Below are 22,553 nucleotides of genomic sequence, written 5' to 3'. Positions count from 1 at the left end.
ACAGAAGGTGGCAAAAATAGTTTTAGTTCCAGAATACAAGGATCTCAAAGCCAGAAACAAAGAGTTTACGAAAACGTCCACTTTAAGACAGTGAAGTACTAGGGGCGCCTGGGTGGCTCAGTGGGTTAAGCGTCTGCCTTCGGCTCAGGTCATGATCCCGGAGTCCTGGAATGGAATCCCGCACTGGGCTCTCTGTTCAGCAGGAAGCCTGCTTCTCCCTCTCCCTTTGCCCCTGCTCGTGTGCTCTGTCTCTCACTCACTCTCTAATAAATAAATAAAATCTTAAAAAAAAAAAGAGACAATAAAGTACTACAGAATGTAAAAATCAAGGCTTAAAATATAAATGTGTATATGTGTAGAAGAGTTTTACAGACTTTCTTCCCAAAACAGACCTGGGTTCGAATGCCCATCACACCACTTACTGGCTCTGTGACCCTGGGCAAGCTTCTTGAAATTGAAATGACACTGAATTCACTCTCCCCACCTCAAGCAGCTGAGGTGAGGTGACAACGGATTAGATCAGGAGGTAAAGCATCAAATGCAGCTGCTAGGAGGTATAAAGTGCTCAGGAAATGCTAGCTTTTGTTACCGTGTTACTTGCTACCGTAACTGGAAGTAACTGGATGTCTACTGAGTACGACAACGGCCCTTAAAGTGCTCTGCCTGGAGGACCATCTTCTCCTAGTCTAAAGGAGGAAAACAGAACGATCTGCCCAAGTCACAGGTCTCTTGGACACTGAGACGAGTATCCCCCAATACTCTAAGCTCTCCCACGCAGATGCCCCTAAGCCCACTGACTCCTTCACATCAGAACAGGCTCATCCCACAGAGGAAGGTTTTCATTTCCAGCACACAGGGGCCCCAGGCTAGGCCTACCACCTGCCGGGCACCTGGGGAAGGCTCCTGGCAGCCCCTTGGACCCACGAGGTGCGTGCAAGCAAGAAAGCAAGCAAGCAAGCAAGCAAGGGCTGCCCCGCTCCCAGAGGCCTGCTGCCACTCCAGGAGGTCACACCAAGCACGTCGCCTGGCAGTCAGCCCGCAGGACATGGAGAGCTCACCTGTCAGGAACTAGATTTTGGCAAATGGAGAGAGACCCAGGTGAATTTAAACTTAAATAGATATATAATTGAAATGCCAGTTAAGGAACTTCAATGAGGGTCAAAGCAAACAGGCTTGGCTTCTACATCAGACCCTTTATATGAGGTGAGACAACTCAGTCAACCCCCGTGCCTCACCCCTCTACTCTGAAATGGGGATAATGATACTTGCCACGTCCTCCATCTTGCAAGAGGGCTGTGTGGCTTAATGAGCTAGTGTCTGTGCAGGATGAAAGGTGCTCTATAAATGAAGAGACTTACCATCATCCATCTTTATTGTGATCACAGTTTGGGGTGTGGTGGTATGTTATGACACTAAGGGAAGTGAATGAGTAGCACGGACAGAAGCACCCGGAAGATGCGGATGAGGAATGGGAGGAGATGGACCAGAAACTGCTCTGCAAACCCCATAAATCAAACAGCAATCCAAGAGTTATTCAAAAGGAAGTGTGAAAGGGACTCCAGCAGAACCCCACAGATGGAACTAGGACAAAGGTTGCTAATTATAGAGTTTCAAATATAATTTCTTGATTTAAAGGAGTCAATAGTGAAGATTTTTTAACAGGAGGATGCCTCTTTATCCATCCATTCAACAAACAGCAATGTGCTACAGATATTCTGTTTATAGCTCCAATACAGTCTGAGACAATACATACACACGTACGTGTGCATCCCGTCCCGAGTAAAGGACAACTGCTCAACTTAAGATACGATTCACGTTCGTGCTCACCACCAGCGACACATATGTGACCACCCAAGAATAAAAACTGAATAAAGAGCACTTTTAGAAGACATTTTCTAGAAAATGGTAACATTTGCTAAGCACTAGCTGTTACCGACCAACGGGCCACTTTCTCAAAGACATAGACCAACACTATTACATAAAAGCAGTGGAAAACAGCACTGGAGTTTGAAGTAAATGTATCCAGCGTGTCTTTATCTGCAAACACACGTACCTGACACAGTAACTAAGGAAAGTGATTAGTCCCTAAGCACTGAAATGTTGACAATTCCATCCCGCTTCTTTGCCTTTCTCTGCGTAAGGATAAGTGCAGTTTCTTTCATTCCCCCCAGCTGTCCCCTTTACTCCTCAACTTCCTCAAAACATCCTTAGGAAGTGAGAGCATATTGCAGGAAGCTGAGGAGCAGTGTTAGCAGACCAGATAAATTCCTATCGCAGGTCAGAGCTGTCTTTGAGAGAAAACTAAGGAAATACAGTCACCATTAAACCAGAGGCGAATGCTTATGCGGGGGGCGGTACGGGGGTAAGGGCATGAGAGAGGAAGGACAGAAAGGGCTGACAGAGGCACCAGCTGGAGAAAGCAAAGCCCGAGACTCTCCCAGGGAGCCCTGGCCAACCCCCGGAGGTCTGCCTGGCCCCGCGTCCCCCACACTTCGCACGGCAATAACTCTTCAAGCCCAGAACAAATGCTACTTTAACAGCGGCTGTTCCTCAGACCCTGTCATTAGCCCCCTGTAAAAGGCGAGTTGCCACATTCCAGGTGCAAACTGTCTATTGTGACTCGTCTCCCCGTACCCAAGTCTCCAAGCAAGCAAGCGGAAGCAACCCAAACAGGATCACTGGGGGCCCCACTCCCCTCCATCTCAGAGGTCTGCGCTCAGGAGGTTCAGGCTACAGGGAGCTGCTTTAATAGCTGGCATCAAAATACACGGGCGATGCGCCCCAGCTGGGGACAATACCTGGGCCAGAATTCACCCTGGCGACGGTGGACAGGGGGTACGGTGGTTCCTGTGTAAGAGCAGGCTGATAAGATCCCACTTACAGCCTGGGGCACACTGACCTCACTGAGACCGTATCGACACGTGTGGCTCTGGCCTCTGCGGTCTCAGCGAGCCAGGCGTCTGCACTGCTGTCTTCCCAGTCCAGTCAGACACTCTCCCTACACCGCCCGCCCCATATGGCACAAATAAGTGAATGACATTCCAGAGTTAGCAGCCCTCCTGGCCATCACTGGTCAGACCACTGGGCTGCGAAAAAACAAAGCACAGAGGCCTCCCTAGATATCAGGGGCTCTTTCTTCTCCTGGCTCCGGAAGGACAGTGTGGCCCGAGAAACCTTCCACCCTCCCGTTAAAATCCGCCCGGCGCCACCGCCCCCCCCCCGCCAATGGCAGAAGGGGCATGAGTCAGAGAGCAGGCCTGGCAGAGCTGGCCGGGCAAGCAGACACACAAGAGCACATGCCCACTGACCTCCACCAGCTTCATCAAGGGCACCGGGTTGAAGAAGTGGAGGCCGGCGAATCGGTCCTGTCTCATGGTGGCGTTGGCTATGTTTGTGATCTGCAGAGAGGAAGTGTTGCTGGCAAAGATCGTGTGTCTGTGGAGAGAAAGATGCTGGAGTATCAGGATGAGTCCCCTCTTCGGAAACAAACAGGACTACCCTCGATGCAATGCACAAGGCCACTGCCCACTGCCCAGATCTATTGTCCTGACCCCTGGAGGAAGTCAGGGAAGAGAACTTCACAAAGAAGCTGAAATCAAGTGACCAGTTTCAAGTTTGAATCTTTAAATTAGATAATTTAAACTTACCTGTTTCAAAGGTGTATTTAATCTTTACCAATCTTTCATTTACTTTCAGGAGCTACATTTCTCTACTTATATTTGTTAATTTTCATGGTATGTGGGGGAAAACTGAGGTTAAGTAGCAGCCTCCGTCACAAAATGAAACCCTAAGTGAGCACAGACTAATGACGGAAAGGATATGCCACAGACCCTCAAAGTCAACAAAAAACTGTGAAGAACTAAGATCTTTTCCCCTCAAGTGAAAAGCTTTAATCTTCTACTGAATGGGAATTAAAATGAAAACAGAAGAAAACCAACACGGTCCAAAAACAGTTTTAAGGTTACACAGGTAGATCTGGGGAAGGAAGGATACATGTACATCTACGATAAATGTAGTTCAAGGTATTCTGCTTATAAAATCTTCTTAAGCAGGGGCACGGGGCGCCTGGGTGGCTCAGTTAGTTGGGCGACTGCCTTCGGCTCAGGTCATGATCCTGGAGTCCCGGGATCGAGTCCCACATCGGGCTCCCTACTCAGCGGGGACTCTGCTTCTCCCTCTGACCCTCCTTCTGCTCGTGTTCTCTCTCATTCTCTCTCTCTCAAATAAATAAGATCTTAAAAAAAAAAAATCTCCTAAAAAAAGCAGTACCATCTTTGTGTGTGTGTGTGTAAAATATTATTTAAAAACACATATTAACTTTATCCAAATTCAATTTTTAAAGACCACCACAAAGTGGGGTGCCAAAGGCATTACCGGCAAATCTTTAAACAAAGACAAGCAAGACTTAGGCTGTCCTATAGCGCCACCTTGTGGGTACACATACATAAAACAGCCTAACGCTAAGGAGACCCATCATGGCCCGGTCAGTGCAGGAAGTGGAGTGATCCCTTACTGACCAGATGTGGGAGTTCTAGCCTACCCAAAAGGCAATGCGACAATCTGCCTGAAATCAGAGGTGAGCGGGGGAGGAGGGGTCGGGAGAAGAAACATGAGTGTGGCTGACACAAGCACCGTGAGGCTGCACACCATGAACCCCAGCAGCCGGGCCACGGCGCCCCAGCGCTGTGCTGGCAGGGGCTGCTACACGCACAATGTGGCACCGTTTTATAGGACAATGAAAGGGCAACTTGCCTGCAGGGAGGACAGATGTGGAGGCACACTGGAGAGCACATTTTGTTAAAAGGTGATGTTACATCAGAGCCCAGTCCCGGGTGTGTCCAGTCCAAGATGCTCCCAGCGAACATTTTACCAGCAGGGGAGAGATGCCTCTTGCTCACAGACCTCTACCTCCCCCTCTCCCAATCAGCTGGGCTGGCTCTGCTCCTGACAGCTCTCACACTGGCGTCTTTCTACACAAACACAATGTGCCAACATCCTCAACTTACAGGGCTGCCTTGTCTTCCACAGAGAAGTACACCCTCACGTTCTCCTTGGGACACTGGACTCTTGGACGGTCTGGTTTTTCCCTCTCTGACACTCAGGGACCCACAACACTACCATCCTCTTAGATGTACTAACAGAAAATCAATAGCACAAACATGATGATCCTTGGCCACACCCGCAAGCCTCAGTGCGGAGAAGACAAGAGGGGGTGGTGGGGACTGTGGTGGATGGGACTCAGCTGGGGCTCTCTGTGAGCCATGGCACCCCCCTTCATCTGCACTGCTTGTAACCGCAGCCAGGGAAGTCGTGTTCTTTTCCAGGGCACATCAGGGGCGCTGCTGGGAACTTCACCACTAGAACACATTCCCCTTCCCTGTTACAGGAGTCGCTGTAGAACTTAACAGTCAAGGATATCTCACTCAAGCTACTTACAAAAACAAGCCACAAAACTTAGCAGGGGTTCAATAATGGTGGTGATCTAAGGTGAAAACAAGAGTGTAGCGAAGGGCAGCTGATGGTCAGAAGCAAGGTCACATCCACGGTGTGCCTCCTCTGGTGTGCCCTTTCATGTGTCTCAGCTGTGTGACATGAACCTAAGTGAAAGAGCCTAGCACAGTGCCTGACACACAGGAGGCACTCGGGAAATTGAGCCAAGTTAAATTAATATCCTAAACAACTCTGTGCAATAAGTACCGCTACCTCTATTTTGCAGATTACTAGGGAAACTAGTCTTCAGAGAGTTAGAACTGGGAAGGTCTTGGAAATGACTTACTCCTAACCCCCCAGTCAAATTACAGATGATAAAAACTGAGGATCAGAAAGGCTTCATGACTGTCCATGGACAGAGAGAGAGGGAAGAGGTGGGGCCACCTGGCTTTCCCCTAACAGTCCTTCCGTTACTCACGCAGACATGAGAGGGCAGTCAGACCTGTCACTGTCACTCAGGAAAGACCAACATTTCAATAAAGGCCAAACTACCCGGGGTAGCGGGGGGGTTATTTTAGAGGGCTCCCTGCTCACCTGGGAGCCAATACCTGTACCATAGAGTCTTCTGTTTCTGCAGGCCCTAAACGTCGGCATAAAGACCATGAGCACACCCATCAGCAGAGTGACATGGAGGTGACAGAGGGGCAGGACTTCTCAGACACCAGGCCATACAGCTATGAGGGCTGACATTCCAGCAGGCTGGTATGTGAGTATCCCTCTTCAGCCACTGCTCACTGGCTGAGAATTACTTCTGTCCTATAATCTTAGTCTGACTTTCAGTTCTAACTAGGAGGGTGAAGTGAGCCCCAGGGAGAGCAGAAATAAATCAGCCGTGTGTCACAATTGCCAAAAGCCGAAAGTCAAACACAAACGAAGGCTCCAGATTCTGAGAAAGGGAGCAGCCTGTGTGCAAAAGCTTACTGACGCTTGTTGGCACCGCCGGTCCCGAGTTCCAGGCACCCATATGCCTGACCTGCGTGGGGTTGACTCTCCCCTCCCACCCTGTGCCAGGAAGCCTGGTAAGAACTCAGTGCTCCTGAAATGCTCCCAAGTGTTGTGACTTAATCCAGATAAAGCTCAAAACAGGAAAGCCCAGGGAACTTTGGGTAGACAGACAGGCACTCCCTTCAACTGCACCACTCTGTAGCTTCCACTCAAAAATGGGGACACACAAATGACTCTGAGGTTCCTCAGCAGACATCTGAGGACGTGCCCAAGCCTCTTCATCCTCTGGCCCGGGAGGGCCTGTGGCCCAGATACTGCGAGAGACACAGGACTGTCCCTGAAAGGACCCCCCACTTTACTGTGGGAAATCCCACCTCCTTTGGGGACAATGATCAGATGAAGGCAGCCCAAGCCTTGGGAAGCAGCCTGGGAGTGGGAGGAGGGAGGACAGAGGAAACAGTGTCAGTCTTCTGGAAACAGCTTTGGGGTAGCAGAAAGAGAAGTGGGCTTGGTGTCAAAACACTCCCTCCTGGGAGGAGAGCCCGAGCCCGGGGAGGGAGCCCTCAGACCCAACAAGAACGCTCAAGGGTCACGTACTCAGAGGCAAACTTGTCCAGCCTCTTGAAGAGCTCGTTCTTCACCTTCAGATTCTCCACGATGGCCTCCACCACCAGGTCCGTGCTGTGGACTACAGATGCTGCGTCCGTGCTGGTTGATATGCTGCTCAGGGTCTTCTCCACAAATTCATCACCTGCCTGAGAGTGGAAGGAAGGGGAAGAGAGCATTCACTGGACCCACCGGAAAACGGTGTGTGATCTGATGCTAAGGCAGAAGGAGAGAGGGGGGTGAGGAGAGGCGAACTTGCAACTCGGATGCGCCCGGGAATTCTAAGCACTGAAACTCCCTACATGTCTGCTTCTCAGGACCTTCTAGACACCAGGGCAAGAATCAGCTTGTGAACATGCCAACTGCTGGTCAGAGATCACTGTGGCATCCGGGCCGTACCCCTTGACACTGTTCGTCAGCTCTGCTCAGCTACCACGAGGTCCTCTTGCAGAACCTGTCTGGCCGGCTAGCTCTCCGTTCTCACTGTGAACACACTGCCACGCGCTGTGGCAGGAGACAGGTCCCGAAATAGGACCTTCCAGAAACGAGGACAAGCTCAGCTCAGCACCACTCGTTAGTCCAAGAGGAGGTGCTGACTGTTCATCGCTAAGAGAGGCAAAGAAGGGGCGCCTGGGTGGCTCAGTCGGTTGAGCGACTGCCTTCGGCTCAGGTCACGATCCTGGAGTCCCGGGATCGAGTCCCACATCGGGCTCCCTGCTCAGCGGGGAGTCTGCTTCTCCCTCTGACCCTCTTCCCTCTCGTGCTCTCTATCTCTCATTCTGTCTCAAATAAATAAATAAAATCTTTAAAAAAAAAAAAGAGAGGCAAAGAAGAGCTGAGCATGGGCAAGAGAGGACGCGCGCCCGACTTAGCAGTCATTCCGCAGGTAATCACCGCCTGTCACAGGCTAGCTCCGGGGCTTGCAAAAACTCGCCAGACATAGCCTCTGCTGCAAAGGGCTCGAAGTCCCACCTTTGCCTCATCTGTGACTCCAGGATTCCACAAACAGACCTCAGTTAGGGCCGAAGACAGCACCTCTATCAACTGCCATTTTTATCTCAAGATGGACTCTGTCCATTGTCAGCAAAGGCATCAAAAACTACTGCGGAATAAAACAACTCTCAGAGCTGTTCCACAGAAATATACCGTGAGGGCATAGGTGATTTTCAATTTTCTACTGGCTGCAGTATAAAAAGTGAACAGGTAAAGTTAATTGTTTAACCCAATCCATCTGAGGTATTATCATCTCAACATGTAATCAATACAAAAAGCACTGAGATGTTTTATATTCTTTTCTCCTAGTAAGTCTTTGAATTCCGAGGTCTGTCCCACACCTGTGCCCAGCGGCCGCTGTGCTGGTCGGTGCGAACCAGGCACGTCCCTCCTCCACGCACACGCCAGGCGGAGATGAGCAAGGCCGAGAGAAGAGGCTCCTGAGGACTCACTCATCAGGAGCTGTGCATCTTGAGCACAAGCACCTCGTGTGTTTGTTTGTTTTAAACCCTCTGAGTGGGGCCCAGGGCCTGTGCCCAAAGGGGCAGAAGTTTGCAGAGTAAACACGTGAAAAATGCAGATTACCTGGGTTGAGACTCACTCTGTCCTCGACTCCAACCTCCAGCCCAGGGCTCTTAAAAATCCCACCTGCCTGGACCCTCTTCACAACATGCCCTATCTCAGGTCCCCCTGTCGTGAAGAATATGGACAGGTGACAGAGATGTTAATCTGCCTGTGACATTTCGTGTCTGGATTTCTTCAGGGAGAGGGTAAAAATTAACTCTACTCCTGCCCCTCTGATTTTTGAAAGGTGACTACATATTAAGAAAATGCAAACCAAAACCATCGCAAGATACCACTTCACACCTCCTCTGATGGCTATGATGAAAAAAATGGAAAACAAGTGTTGGCCAGGATGTGGAGAAACTGGAACCTTCACATACTCCTTGTAGGAATGTAAAATGGTTTAGCCACTATGGAAAATAGTTTGATGGTTCCTCAAAAAGCCAAATACAAGACTGTCATATGACCCAGCAATTCTCCTTCCAGTACATACATGAAAGAACTGAAGAAGGACCTGGGCAGACAGTATATCAACGTTCAGTACAGCATTATTCACAATGACCAAGAGGTGCAATCCACCCAAGTGTCACTGACACAAATGGCTAAACAAAATGTAGTCTATACACACAATGGAATATTATTCAATCAGGAAAAAGAATGAGGTTCTGACATACGCTACAACCCGGATGAACCTTGGAGACAGTACCACATGACATTCATTAGTCACAAAAGGACAAATATCCTGATTCCAGTTATACAAGGTCCCTAGAAGAGGCAAATTCAGAGAGACAGAAAGTAGATTCGAGGTTACCAGGGGTTGGGAGGAGGAGAGAATGAGGCATTATTGCTTAATGGGTATAGAGTTTCTCTTTGGAAAGATGAAAATGTTTTGTGAAGAGTGGTTATGGTGGGGCGCCTGGGTGGCTCAGTCGTTAAAGCGCCTGCCTTTGCCTCAGGTCATGATCTTGGGGTCCTGGGATCCAGGCCTGCATCGGGCTCCCTGCTCCCTGGGGAGTCTGCTTCTCCCTCTCCTGCTCCCCCTGCTTGTGCTCTCTCTCTCTCTCTGACAAATAAAATCTTTAAAAAAAAAAAAAAAAGTGGTGATGACTACACAATAGCATCAACGTAATTAGTCACCAAACTGTACCCTTAAAAACAGTTAAAATGGCAAATTTTACATTACATATATTTCACAACACAAAATTTCAAAACAGAAGAGCCACACTGCTATAGATACCCGAGGTGACCAACACAACAAAAGCCCCCCCTTGCCCTCTTCTCTGCCTGTATACGAAGTGAAATTCCATCCAAGCCCCAAGGAGATCAATCTTTACGCAACTTTAAGAAGGTGGCAAAGGTAAGCAAAAATTCACTTGGGTGATTTCCGCAGTATTTCTAATTAAACGTGAAGGTCCAATGAGAAAGGGTCAGTAAACCAGAGTTGCCGGCCTTCTGGGAGTTCCTCGAGCTCCCCTACCCCCTCTGCTGCTGGGAGTGAGAACGACACTCTGTATTTCCCTCTCCCATAACTACAATATAAATGCGTGTAAGATATGACCCAAGCAATCAAGATTTTCTATCTAAATGCAATGTTTGTTATATCATTCTCTTTTTAACTTGCAAATACCAAAATTCTCTTCCTGTTTCACTCTCTTCCACCCATATGACAAAATAGGTGTTCTTCAACCCCAAATTCTCCATGGACAGAATGAGTTCACTACCTGCAGAAACCTTCTCCCCTACCTCAAAACCCACCCAACAATGGGGCTGTTTACTTCTCCTGTTTTGTACTCAGTCCTCACAGAATGTTCAGTGATTATGTTATTCATGCTGGTCTAAAGTTATGGGAAAATGAGCTTTACTCAACAAACTGAAAAAGCAAGCAAAGGCCACTAAATGTGTTATGTTCAGAGGATGGGTCTTGAGGTCATGTAAAACAAAACATTACCTTGGGGTTTTCTGCAAACTTCTTCTTGGCCACTTTCCTGAGGCTTTCCTCAATCCCCTTTTTAGATTTTGCCAGTATGTCCTCTGTCTGGTCCACCAACACTACTGTGTGACCAGCTGCTCCAGCAACCTGGGGCAAAGAAAGAAAGAAAGGGAACGTACAAGTTAAAAAAAATAGTAGAGTTTCATATCCCATATGAACTCTGCCACCATTCTCTTCCAAATACCGAGGAAACACCACAATAAGGCAACCTCAACTAAGCACACACTTCTTGCCAGCCACACACGGACGACGAATTCTCAGAAGCACCTTACAATAAAGGTTAAGAAGTATGTGCACCATCACATAACAGGTAGGCAGCGGAGCCGGGATGTGAATCAAGGCTCTGAAAGCCACAGAACTGCTTCCCAACTGTCCCACAAGGGAGCCACCAGCCACATGTGACTACTTACATAAACTGAAATCGAATAAAATGAAAAAATCAGTTCCTCAGGTGCACTAGCCATAGTCCAAGTGCTCAACAGTGCATTTACTTCCCACCCACCATCTTTTTTCCTAAAAATTGGAGCATCCTATGCAGCTCGACTGCTTAGCTCATCTCTTCTGTAGTCCTTAAATCAGCAACAGGTAAGACTTTCATAATGGTGCCAAAAAGATTCCAAGGGCCGGGACACCTGGGGGGCTCAGTCGGTTAGGTGTTGGACTCCTGGCTGGGTGAAGTCATGATCTCAGGGTCGTGAAATCGAGCCCAGTGTAGGGCTTCACGTGGAGTCTGCCTGAGATTCTTTCTCTCTCCCTCTGCCCCTCCCCCCACTCATGCGCATGCTTGTTCTCGCTCTCTCAAATAAATTAATTAAAAAAAAAAAAAAAGAAGACGATCCCAAGGACTACTTAGTGGCATGGCTCCCATGAAAGTAGGTCTCTGGTGACCAGCCAATTAGGAGGGCAGTTCCCCATCCCGCCTTGGCTAAAATTCGGAGGGTATACATAGTGCCGCTGCCCCAAAGTTCACCTGGAGCCAGCTCAGTTTAGCCACATTCAGCGACAAGCCAATCCCTTTTTCATCACAATTTGCCAATAGCTTTTGCAAGGACTGTGGAACAGGTAGTGTGGCTAAAAGTAGGTCACCAGGTCACATTACAGGTAGGCACTGGACTCAGTTCAAGCCGCACGCAAGAGGACATGCGGCCCACCACAAACACAAGTGATCCGGGATGCCAGCACGACTGAGATGCCCCTCGGGGTCTGAGAAGGCCCCCGCAGAACCACCCCTCTGGAAACATCTGTGGATCAACCGTGTGTAGGAGAGGGAAAGCTTAGCTGAAGTGAACCTGCCCAGAGAGGACAGCAAGAAACCGTTCTAACCCACCGTCGTGACGCAAGGCTGTTGAAAGTGGGCGACTCAGATTCCAAACTGAAAACCGGAGAGGAAACGTAACACAAGAGCAAAGCTCAAAGGCAAAGAGGTCCAAATCCCTGAGCCAAGATTTCCAAAGAATACTTAAAAAAATTGTAAGACGGGTTTGAACTGGAAGTTAAGTACAAGAGCACCTATGGCTTCTCCCTGAGCAATCTTCCCTAGAGAGGCTGCAAGTCTGAGCCTGTGGGACCTGTGGGCAGGGGAGCCAGGCTGCCGGTGCCCCAGAGCCCATCTGGGGACCAGCACAGGAAGGTCTGCTCCGGCCAGCTGGGTAACAGCTGTAACGAGAGTTATCCTGCCAAAAGGACAGAGGCAGTGAACTTGCCCTGTTGGCAGAAACACAGGCTGCAGGCAGGCAGCGCAGCCCACATAAAACACCCATCCACCCAGAGCAGGCTCTCTCCCTGAGGAGCAACAGACCGAGGCCCAGCTTGCCAACACCTCAAGCACGTGACACGAACTGGCCCCCCCCACGCATTCCGAGTAAAACAAGCATGAGCACGTTTAGAAACCGTGCGCAGAAGGTGACACAGTAGGCCCGAGACTGTTATCTTTAGAAAGGCCCTTGGCGGGGCCCCGGAAACTCAGACTGGGAGAGAGTTCCCATCCTTTCCCAAGAGGAATGGCTCGCTGTGCCTAAACCACTCGTGCGCTGTGGCCTCTGCCGCACACCTGCTTTCCCTCCAGGGCTCAGGAATTGGGGAGTGTGCCAGGCAGAGGGTACCTGTGTGACCAGCCCCAATAAAAACCCAGGGCCCTGGGTCTCCAGTGAGTGTCCCTGGTAGACACTCCACATGTGCCATCACAACCTGTAGCTGGAGGCGCTGTGTGTGTCCTGTGTGACTGCACAGGGAGAAGACTCTGGAAGTGGCCCGACTCTCCTCCAGACTTTGCCCCTTGCACCTTTCCCTCTGTTGTTTTTGTTTTGTAGCCTTTTGCTGAACTAAACTGTAGCCATGAGTATCATTATATGCTGGGTCCCGTAACTAAATCACCAAACCTGGAGGGGGCGGGGGGGATTTGGTGGGTAATCCTGACACAGAAACTAAGAAAACAAATCTCAAATTCCAGATGCAGTTTAGTTGAAATTAAAATTATTTTGAGGTGGGGTTGCCTGGGTGGCTCAGTGGTTAAGCATCTGCCTTTGGCTCAGGTCCTGTGCCCGGCGGGAAGCCTGCTTCTCCCTCTCCCACTCCCCCTGCTCGTGTTCCCTCTCTTGCTGTGTCTCTCTCTGTCAAATAAATAAATAAAATCTTTTTTAAAAAAATAAATAAATAAAAATTACTTTGAGGCAGGCACCCTGGGGAGCAACAGCTGAAGGGAGGTGTGACTGATGACCACTGATGGGGCACCTTGCCTGCAAGGTAGGGGCGAGCAGAGGTGCTAGCTTTAGGGACCTTCCGTTTTTGTTCTGGCTCCTCTGAGAGGCGTCTGGAATGACACAAGTGATTTTCATTTAGTCCCTCTTAACCTCTGACCTAGATTATCCTCTGAATAAGCCAGAAAGGACTCCCCAGATTTCTACCTGACTAGGTCCCGATCCACTTTCCCCTTTTCTTCTAGCAGGCATCACTCGGATTTTTTTTGCTCCTCAAGGAGTTGGAGAAGAAAATTCAAGTACATTTGGCACAAGAGAATACCAAAGCTGAAGGGAACAGAGATAAAGAAAGAAAATGAGGGCAGTGTCCTTTTGCTTAGGGACTTTATAATCACACTGAGAATACCGGGGTGGGGGGAGAAAACTAAGTATATAAGGCTCCATTATGTGGGAAGTCAAATAAAATAAAAACTGCCATCGTGAAGAATCCTGTCAGGCAGCTGAACTCAGAAGGCTCGTTGAAAGGAGGACATGTGGAATGGGCCAACTTCCCAAGGAATAAAGGATTAACCATAAAGAAGTGAGGGGTGGGGGACAAGTGAGGGGTGATTTCACACCTTTTCTCTAGAAACCCACTTTCAAAGCTATAGCCATGTTTGATTATGACAGTCATGGGACATTTTAGTTACATAACAGATAAGCCACAAGGCTTTCCTTAGACAGCTGACCCCTAAACAACTTGGGGCTAGGGGTGCTGACGCCCCCCCCCGCACTGCTGAAAATCCACATACAACTTTTGACTCCCCCAAAACTTAACTATTAATAGCCTACTGTTGACCACAGGCCTTACCAATAACAATCAGTTCACACATATTTTGCATGCTTCATGTATTATATACTGTATTCTTACAATAAAGCAAGCTAAAGAAGATGTTAAGAAAATCATAAGGAAAATATATTTACAATACTGTAAAAAACAGGGGCACCTGGCTCAGTCAGTTAAGTGTCCGACTCTTGATTTCAGGTCAGGTCGTGGGGTCGAGCCCCACATCTGGCTCCGTGCTCAGCATGGAGTCTGCTGAAGATTCTCTCACTCTCCCTCTGCCCCTCCCCCTGCTTACTCTCTCTCTCTCTCACAATAAAATCTTTAAAAAAAAATATTGTAAAAAAAAATCCATGACTAAGTGGGTCCCCACAGTTCAAACCCATGTTGTTCAAGGATCAACTATAACTGCTTTTTTTAAACTGTAAGCAGATCCAAACCTAGAGGGGAAGTGCCCCGAAATAGTCAAGTAAACCAGAGGCACGTGCATTACAAAAGCACTAAAATTCAACCAGGAAAAACCATGGCCAGAAAAGCATTTACAGCCTTCATGCTAACCTTCTTCTCTTAATCCAAAGTCCTCTGATAAACTCCCCCAGCCACTCCCTGCCCCCCTTGCAAGAAGACACTGGGCAATCCGGTCCCTGCCTTGCTTCATCCGGGTTTCTGGCCGAGCACACTGGAAACAACATGTGTGTAGACACTGGCCAAAACCAGCTGCCAAAACAAGGCTCTCCGGACAACGTTCCAGGAGAGCAAAGTGCGCATGTCAAATGACCATGTCAAAGTGACCGAGTGTGTAACATTTAGTTTCTCTCTCACCCAGAAGATGCAAGAGGTACAAGGAGGAGCCAAACCTGACAGAGAGGAAGAAGACAGATCTTTCCCAGTGCGTTACTGATCACATTCTTGCTCTGCAAAATTTCCCTTAGCTCCACCTTGCCTCACTGGTCTCAAAAAGCTCAATGTTCTCTCTCTTCCTCAAGTGACTGGAGCATTTTTTATGCTCCAAAATGCCTCTACTGGTATTTCTGGTCCAGTGAGAAGGCAACAATTGTATACTCTGAACACAGTTACACCCAGCAGTCTTGTTTTTGTAAATAATTTCTGCTTCAGCTTTTCTTTGATTAATTCATAAAACCTCAGGAAAATATGAAGGAAATCTTATGGTAGAGACACAGGTAGAAAGGACATTCCTATTTAAACCCGAAGTGGATATGGTTAGGTCTGAATAAAGAAAAAAACAGGCAAAAAAGAGAAAATTAAATTCTCCTTGAAATATTTTCCATTTTGGGAAGAAGCTCTTTAGTTCAGGTCACAATTTATTTGCATAGAAACAAATGACCATTACAATATTACCTCAGGTGATTTCAAGTTAAAGCAACATTTTCATCCTACCCACCTGCAGAGAGCAACCCATCCTAATGTTCTAGTTCCTTGCAATCATTTCTTGCAGAAATACCCTAGGGACACCAGGTCAGCACTATCTTGAGGGCAACTTCAAGCACTATTTGTCTCTGCAACTCTAAGTGCCTGGCCCACAGCCAGCACCCAACGTTTACTTGTTAAATAAATGAACAAAACACAATATTAGATACTTAATAAAGTTTCCACAGGATGAGTCCGGTGTTTTTTGACTGTATTAATCTGCTCCTACTGTTGTGTGTCTCAACTGTCCAGCACTGAGACAGACTCAGGATGCAAGCAGTCTGTCCCTTGCCCCCATGCATTCCATGTCAGACTCTCATCCCAGATTGGCTCAATAAGCTGAGGCAGTCTTAAGCATGGCTAAACAGTCACAGGCCACTAATAAACACCAGCTTGCTTCTTTCTAAGTTATTAATGCACTTGTCTTATTTCTCCTATGAGATCCCTGAGACCTGGGAGAGCTTACAAAAGTAACAGTCTCTACACACAATTATCAGAACACAAGCCCTTAAAAAAAAAAAAGCCAAATGCAGCAAAGAGATGCAATGTACTGAGCATTTACTATGTGCCAGGCACATACTTTGCATTTTCCAAGACTATTTCCGATCAATCCAACAGCCTTGCAGAAGTAGACAGCATCCCTGTTTTGCAAAAAAAGGAATGAAAGAAGTTGAGTCACTCGGCCCAGTATCACTCAGCTGCAAAGCTGTGAAGCCAGAGTTCAAATTCCAAGGCTGCCTGGCTCCAGAACTTTTCTTGTAATCTAGTTAGAGGAGTACAAAGAATGCTGTCTTATTTGCTGAGACAACCAGCTTTCAAGATACAGTAAATAATAAAATACTATTTTACAAAAATGTCATGCTACTGACTTCTTTGTTATTCTCTTTCCCACATGCCTTCCCTAGTAACTATTATGGACTTGGTGACATCTGTAAAAATTCCCCTTAACACGTCCGTTCTTCTCTGAACTGGAGCCCTAAAACACGTCCACAGCCCCTATGAGATTGGCAGCACCATTTCATTTTGTAGATGAGGAAAACTGGGCCTGAAAGAGGTCCCGTACCTTGTACACGGCCCCACGGGGAGGGTTAGCAAGTGGCGAAACAACACACAGAAGGAGCCTTCGGTTCAATCGAATCACAGTCACGTTCACAGCAAATGTGACTTGATAACCAAGAACATCTACCCAGACAAATGACATCTGCCATGTGAGCCTCAAAAGACACCTAAAACACCCTATGGTTCTAGGACAGCAGTTCTCAAAGTGTGGGTACCGGACCACAGCATCACCCTCATCTGGAGACTTGTTAGAAACGCAAATCATCAAACTCCACTCCCAGCCCAATAAATCAGAAACTACGGGTTGGGGGCAGAATTTTAACAAAGCCTTCCTGGTGATTCTGATGTTCTACGATCTGTGCTCAAATCTGGTTGCAGGTTAGAATCAGCTGAGAAACATTTAAACCAACTATCGTCCAAACCTCATCTATAGATACTGATTTATTTAGTCTGAAGGCACTGGCATTTTAAAAACCCAAGATGATTTTTTTTTTAGATTTACTTATTTATTTGAGAGAGAAAGAGAGGGAAGGAGCAGAAGGAGAGCAGAGAAACAGTCTTCAACAGACTCCCTGCTGAGTGCAGAGCCCTACAAGGAGCTCGATCTCACGACCCTGAGATCATGACCTGAGCTGAAACCAAGAGTCAGACACTTAACTGACTGAGCCACCCAGGTACCCCTCCTTTTTAAGATTTTAGAGAGAGAAAGTGTGAGCACACGAGAGAAATCCCAGATGATTCTAATGTGCAGCCCAAATACTCAAGAATCACTCAAAAATAAAGAACCTGTCTGCCCTGATTCCTATCCCCATCCACCCCAGCCCTTCTCTGTTGCCAATTATCTCCTCAAACCAGAGAGGCCAGCAAACCTCTGTCCCAATATCAGTAGGGGTTTCTATGTCTTCCTGCTGCCCTGTGTCCATGAGAAAGTTCTAGACATTATCCAGAAGATACTATCTGGAAGACTCCTCTCCTCTAACTTCTCCCCAAATTCCTCAAGGAAATGTCAGGTCCCATCAAGCCCCTACTTCTGCCCAGACCTCTTGAACATCAGTGTCTTGCTCATCTCCCCTAAAGAGAACTTGTTTCTTAATTCCTTTCTTTAAGGTCAGGCCCTGCACACGTGTTTCCCAATTATGTTCCAGTCCCTTCCCTTGAAATGGCGGTCTTCTGGCCTTGATCTCTGACTGTTTACAGCTGGCTCCTGGCTAACCCCTAACAGCCCTAAGCTAGCCACTCCCTTTCTTTCTTCTCCACAGGCCATAATGCCAGGAAAAATCCTAAGCTCCCTAGAAAGAAATCCCTTGAAAAACTCCAAAACAAACCCAAACCCGAGTCCACAGAGGTTTGCTATCCCTAGTAACAACTACAGTTTAGAGTACTTCCTATGTGCCAGACATCAGGCCTATCCTATCTCATTTAATCTTATTTAACCAATTCTCAAGGATTATCAAATGCCAATTTTAATGAGGTGTCACTTTACAGTTCTGTAGTTTATTCTCTTGAAGACAATGATGAGATTAAAACCTGTAATAAAAGAGCATATAATATGATTATTTTTGACATCTGAAACAGGAAAATTCATTCTGCAGTTACCACTACTCCCACAGCTAATTACTGATCCCAAGGCAGGATCCATGGAATACAGGTATTTATACCATGAGCATTATGCTCACCACTGGGAGGCTCGTCGGTTCTTCAGCATTCAGAGCTCTTACATTTTTTACCAAGTGCCAGTAACTGTTCTATTCTCCCTCTTTTCTTTCTTCAATTTACAGCAAAAGGTTCTTGGAGGAGGTACTGTGTCTTCCCTTGGCACAAATAATACTATGAACATAAATGTACATACTGGCACTGAATGCCTCAGATCTCATCGGTGATACAATAAAAACACTCACATCATCCAGAAGATGCTTAAAATCTCAGGATCAATGAAAGGAAAACACATAATTTTTTAAATTTCTTAAGAACTCTCAGAGCCTCAAAATCCTCTTCTCAAAAAGACTTTAGTTTGAAAAACAATGACCTCATCTAACCTTTCTGGTAACCATAAGATCAAGTGTTAAGAAAGAAGGGGTGTATGCTGAATTACAAGTATCCAAAAAAAAAAAAAAAAAAAGCCACACACTTAAACTGAAACACAGTGTTGACACTTAGTTCAACAGCATTCCTCTTTGAGTCCCACATAGTAACACACTAGCGTAGGGGCACATAATTCAACAGCAAAAGCCTCCCACTTGAGTTTCCCCACTTTAAGCTCATCTCTCCCAACCTTAACAGATGTTTGTTTCATCTTCTTAAAGTGCAAGTCAGAAGTCTCCATGGATTCACATTCCTTCCTCCACTAACCCCCCAGGTCTAAAAGTGTCAAACTCATAACTCCTAAGGCCATCCTACACAGTTCCTTCAGCTGCTTTTTGACCTTAAAATCTCTTTCCCATCTAATCTCTTCACTCTTTCTTGTAAGAATCATACCTAACTGCTGCTGAGGCCTACTTCTCTCCTATGATAGAGACGGTGGTTCACAGTTACGGCTTTCCGGTGACTCCTCCCCAGTGAAATCCAGAGTCCTTCAAGTGGTTAGGTCTTCATTCCTGGCTTTCAGTTACGCTCTGGTTTGAAGGCTAAGAGCAGAACAAGACTGTTGTGTTGTTCTTGGAAGCCAAATAATTGTACTGGGGTACACACACAATCTGGACAGTGGGGAAGCCTTTGAGAACAGTCTGGGTAGAAAATGCTTTCAACAAACGATCAAAGTCACAGACAAAAAGCCTGGCTTCTTAGAAGTGAGCATTCTTGGTCCCCTCCCCAACACCTGTGCGCCCCTGTGAATGGAGGGGAACTACCAGTTAGAGTATCATGCTGGCCACATCTCTACATTCATTCCTTCAACTACTGCCTACCACTAACTCAACACCTATGTTGTTCATGCCTCTTCCAGGCTCTGGGATGAGGCAGTGAACAAAACAAATCCCCTGCTTTCAGAGAACTTTCATTCCTCCTAAATTACCCAATTTCATCTTCATAATAGCCTTTGGGGGAGGCACTGTAACAATGAGCAATCTGAAGGTCTGGAGAGGACTGGGATTTGAAGGTAGGGCTGTCTGCATCTGGAGCTCATGTGCTGGCTATTCTTGACCCAAAAGGCATGGCAGTCAAGACCATTCTGTCTCGGTATCTTTTTCTTCTGCAATATCAATCATTCTCTTAATTCCAACTGTGCCTAAAACTAACATATTCTGTCCTCAGTCACCATCTTGATGTCCTACAGTCATTATCTTGACCCTAAAACCAGTTTTCTTTGAACTCCATTAATGGTACCACTATTATGACGGTCACAATTTGCCACACAACACTTTTTTCTTAATCTCAACCCTTAAGTACTGTCCAAAAAAATCCTACCCACCATCCAAGACCCACTTCAAATGCTACCCTCTCCATGAAGCCTTTTACCAAATGAATGTGCTCTTTTCTCTGTTTTGAAACCTCAGAGCTAGATTTTTACTGGTCTTACTCTGCTACTGCATACCAAAGAAACTGTGTCATTTGGATCTTTGTCTAGCAATCTCCGCTCCCGGATTTAAATTCCTTATGGCATAAACTGATTTGATCTTTCTATCTTCTGGTACTTACCACATGCCTTGCACACAGTGGCTGTCCCATAAGTAATTAAAGACTAAATGCTTTGTAGCACAGTAACCTGAACCTGTACTCTTCTCCAGCCACACCCCACTTCCTCCTCCTCCATACTACTTCACAGCTTCACACCCCAGCCCAGGTGGTTCCCTCTACCAGGAAGCCCCTTCTCCCTCACTGCTACCTGGGGGACTCCAATCATCTTTTAGAATTCAACACAGAGGCTATTTCTCCTTTAGGGAAACCTCTCCCAACCTTTAACAGAGGTGGTCACTTCTTGGCACCTCTACAGATTTACAGATACAAAAAATCTTTCATATAAGATTCCAAATACTGACAGAAAAAGCATAGCGCTGGTGTGAGCCACCAGCTATCAATGGCTGCTCCATTATGTAATGGTAGTGCAATCACCAGGATATGGTAGTGCAAACACCAACTTTGAATGATGAACTCAAGATAACACCTAGAGACCTTTTCAAAAGAGCTGCTGCATCATCCACTTCGGAGTCTGAATTTGCTGTTACCACAAATACCAATACAGGGTGGATCTGGCACACTCCTATTTGCAGTCCAAGCAGAATTTCCAGTAGGGACACTGGGGTGGCTCAGTCGGTTAAGTGCCTGACTCTTGATTTCGGCTCAGGTCGTAATCTCAGGGTCTTGAGCATGCCCCAGGTCAGGATCCGTGCTCAGGGTGGAGTCTGCTTGAGAGTCTCTCTCTCTCTCCCCCTCCCCGCTTGCTCTCGAAATAAATAAATAAATAAATAAATAAATAAATAAATAAATAAAGTCTTTGAAAAAAACTTCCAGGAAATATAAATTTCATATACATATATGCAGTATAATTTGTGCATATGCCTTTTTTTTTTTTTAAGAGAGAGAGAGTGTGTGCAAGTGGAGGGCAGGAAGGAGCAGAGGAAGAGAGACTCTTAAGCAGGCTCCACGCCCAGCACAGAGCATGACTCAGGGCTCCATCTCAACACCGTGAGATCATGACCTGAGCCAAAATCAAGAATCAGACACTTAACTGACTGAGCCACCTAGGCGCCCCTATACATATGCCTTTTTACATATACTTTTTAAATGTCCCTTTTTCCTTACCAGAGAAGATGTATCATATAGATCAGATCAGATCTTTTTTTTTTTTAAAGATTTTATTTATTTGACAGAGAGAGACACAGCAAGAGAAGGAACACAAGCAAGGAAGTGGGAGAAGCAGGCTCCCCGCGGAGCAGGACCCTGGGATCATGACCCGAGCCGAAGGTAGACACTTAACGACTGAGCCACCCAGGCACCCCTATATCAGATCTTATGTATTTAAAAGTCTTACCTTAAGGTATTTATTTTTTTTGAAGATTTACTTATTTATTTCAGAGAGAGAGAGAGAGCTTGCGCATGAGCAAGCATGAGTGGGGAGAGGGGCAGAGGGAGAAGCAGACTCCCAGCTGAGCATGGACGCCCCCCCCCCGCAACGTGCAGCCTGACCCCAGGACCCCGAGATCATGACCTGAGCCAAAACCAAGAGTCAGACGCTTAACCAACAGAGCCACCCAGGTGCCCCTGACCTTAAGATATTCAAACTACCAAAACTTTCATCTGTATCAGGTCACATCCCAGATATGACAGATAGGCAATCTATCTCCCTTTATTAGTTAGTTGTTCATGCTTGTATTTCCTTCTCTGGACCATGAACTCCTCAAGAGCAGCAACCACATACTACCTTTTACCCACCCCAATACCCAGCACATGCAAGACACTTAATATTTGTGAAAAGAACACATGAATAATAGATTTCTAAAAAGCCTTAGTTTGTAAGTTATTTTTAGACAAGTTCTCAAGAAGTCATGACTATACAGAATGGCTAAAATTAACAACACAGGAAACAACAGATGTTGGCAAGGATGCAGAGAAAGGGGAACCCTCTTACACTGTTGGTGGGAATGCAAACTGGTGCAGCCACTCTGGAGAACAGTATGGATGTTCCTCAAAAAGTTAACAACAGAACTACTCCACGATCCAGCAACTGTACTACTAGGTATTTACCCAAAGGACACAAAAATATAGATTCAAAGGGATATACGCACGCCGATGTTTACAGCAGCATTATCAACAATAGCCAAACTATGGAAGAGACCAAACGTCCACTGACTGATGAACAGATAAAGATGTGGTATACATCTACAATGGAATATTATTCAGCCATAAAAAAGGAATGAAATCTTGCCATTTGCAATGACATGGATGGAGCTAGAGGGTATTATAATAAGCAAAATAAGTCTGAGAAAGACAAATACCATATGATTTCACTCATATGTGGAATTTA

The 22,553-nt window shown here is 46.6% G+C and overlaps 1 protein-coding gene across 2 annotated transcripts in view; it reads right to left on the bottom strand.

Moving 5' to 3' along the window:
• The window catches only part of HADH (hydroxyacyl-CoA dehydrogenase), a 44,108-nt gene that overhangs the window by 10,952 nt on the left and 10,603 nt on the right, over window positions 1–22,553 (bottom strand). For both annotated transcript variants that reach the window (XM_025873603.2, XM_073892092.1), the window contains exons 2-4: window positions 10,547–10,675; window positions 7,033–7,190; window positions 3,309–3,435 (exon numbers count right to left, since the gene is read on the bottom strand). In XM_025873603.2, the coding sequence (XP_025729388.1) occupies window positions 3,309–3,435; window positions 7,033–7,190; window positions 10,547–10,675 (414 nt within the window). The remainder of the gene's footprint in view (window positions 1–3,308; window positions 3,436–7,032; window positions 7,191–10,546; window positions 10,676–22,553) is intronic.

Source organism: Callorhinus ursinus, unplaced genomic scaffold (assembly GCF_003265705.2).
Source record: "Callorhinus ursinus isolate GAN/ISIS: 27379988/994484 unplaced genomic scaffold, GSC_fseal_2.0 scaffold4, whole genome shotgun sequence".
NCBI lineage: Eukaryota > Metazoa > Chordata > Mammalia > Carnivora > Otariidae > Callorhinus > Callorhinus ursinus.
This window is presented reverse-complemented; position numbering and strand designations above follow the sequence as displayed.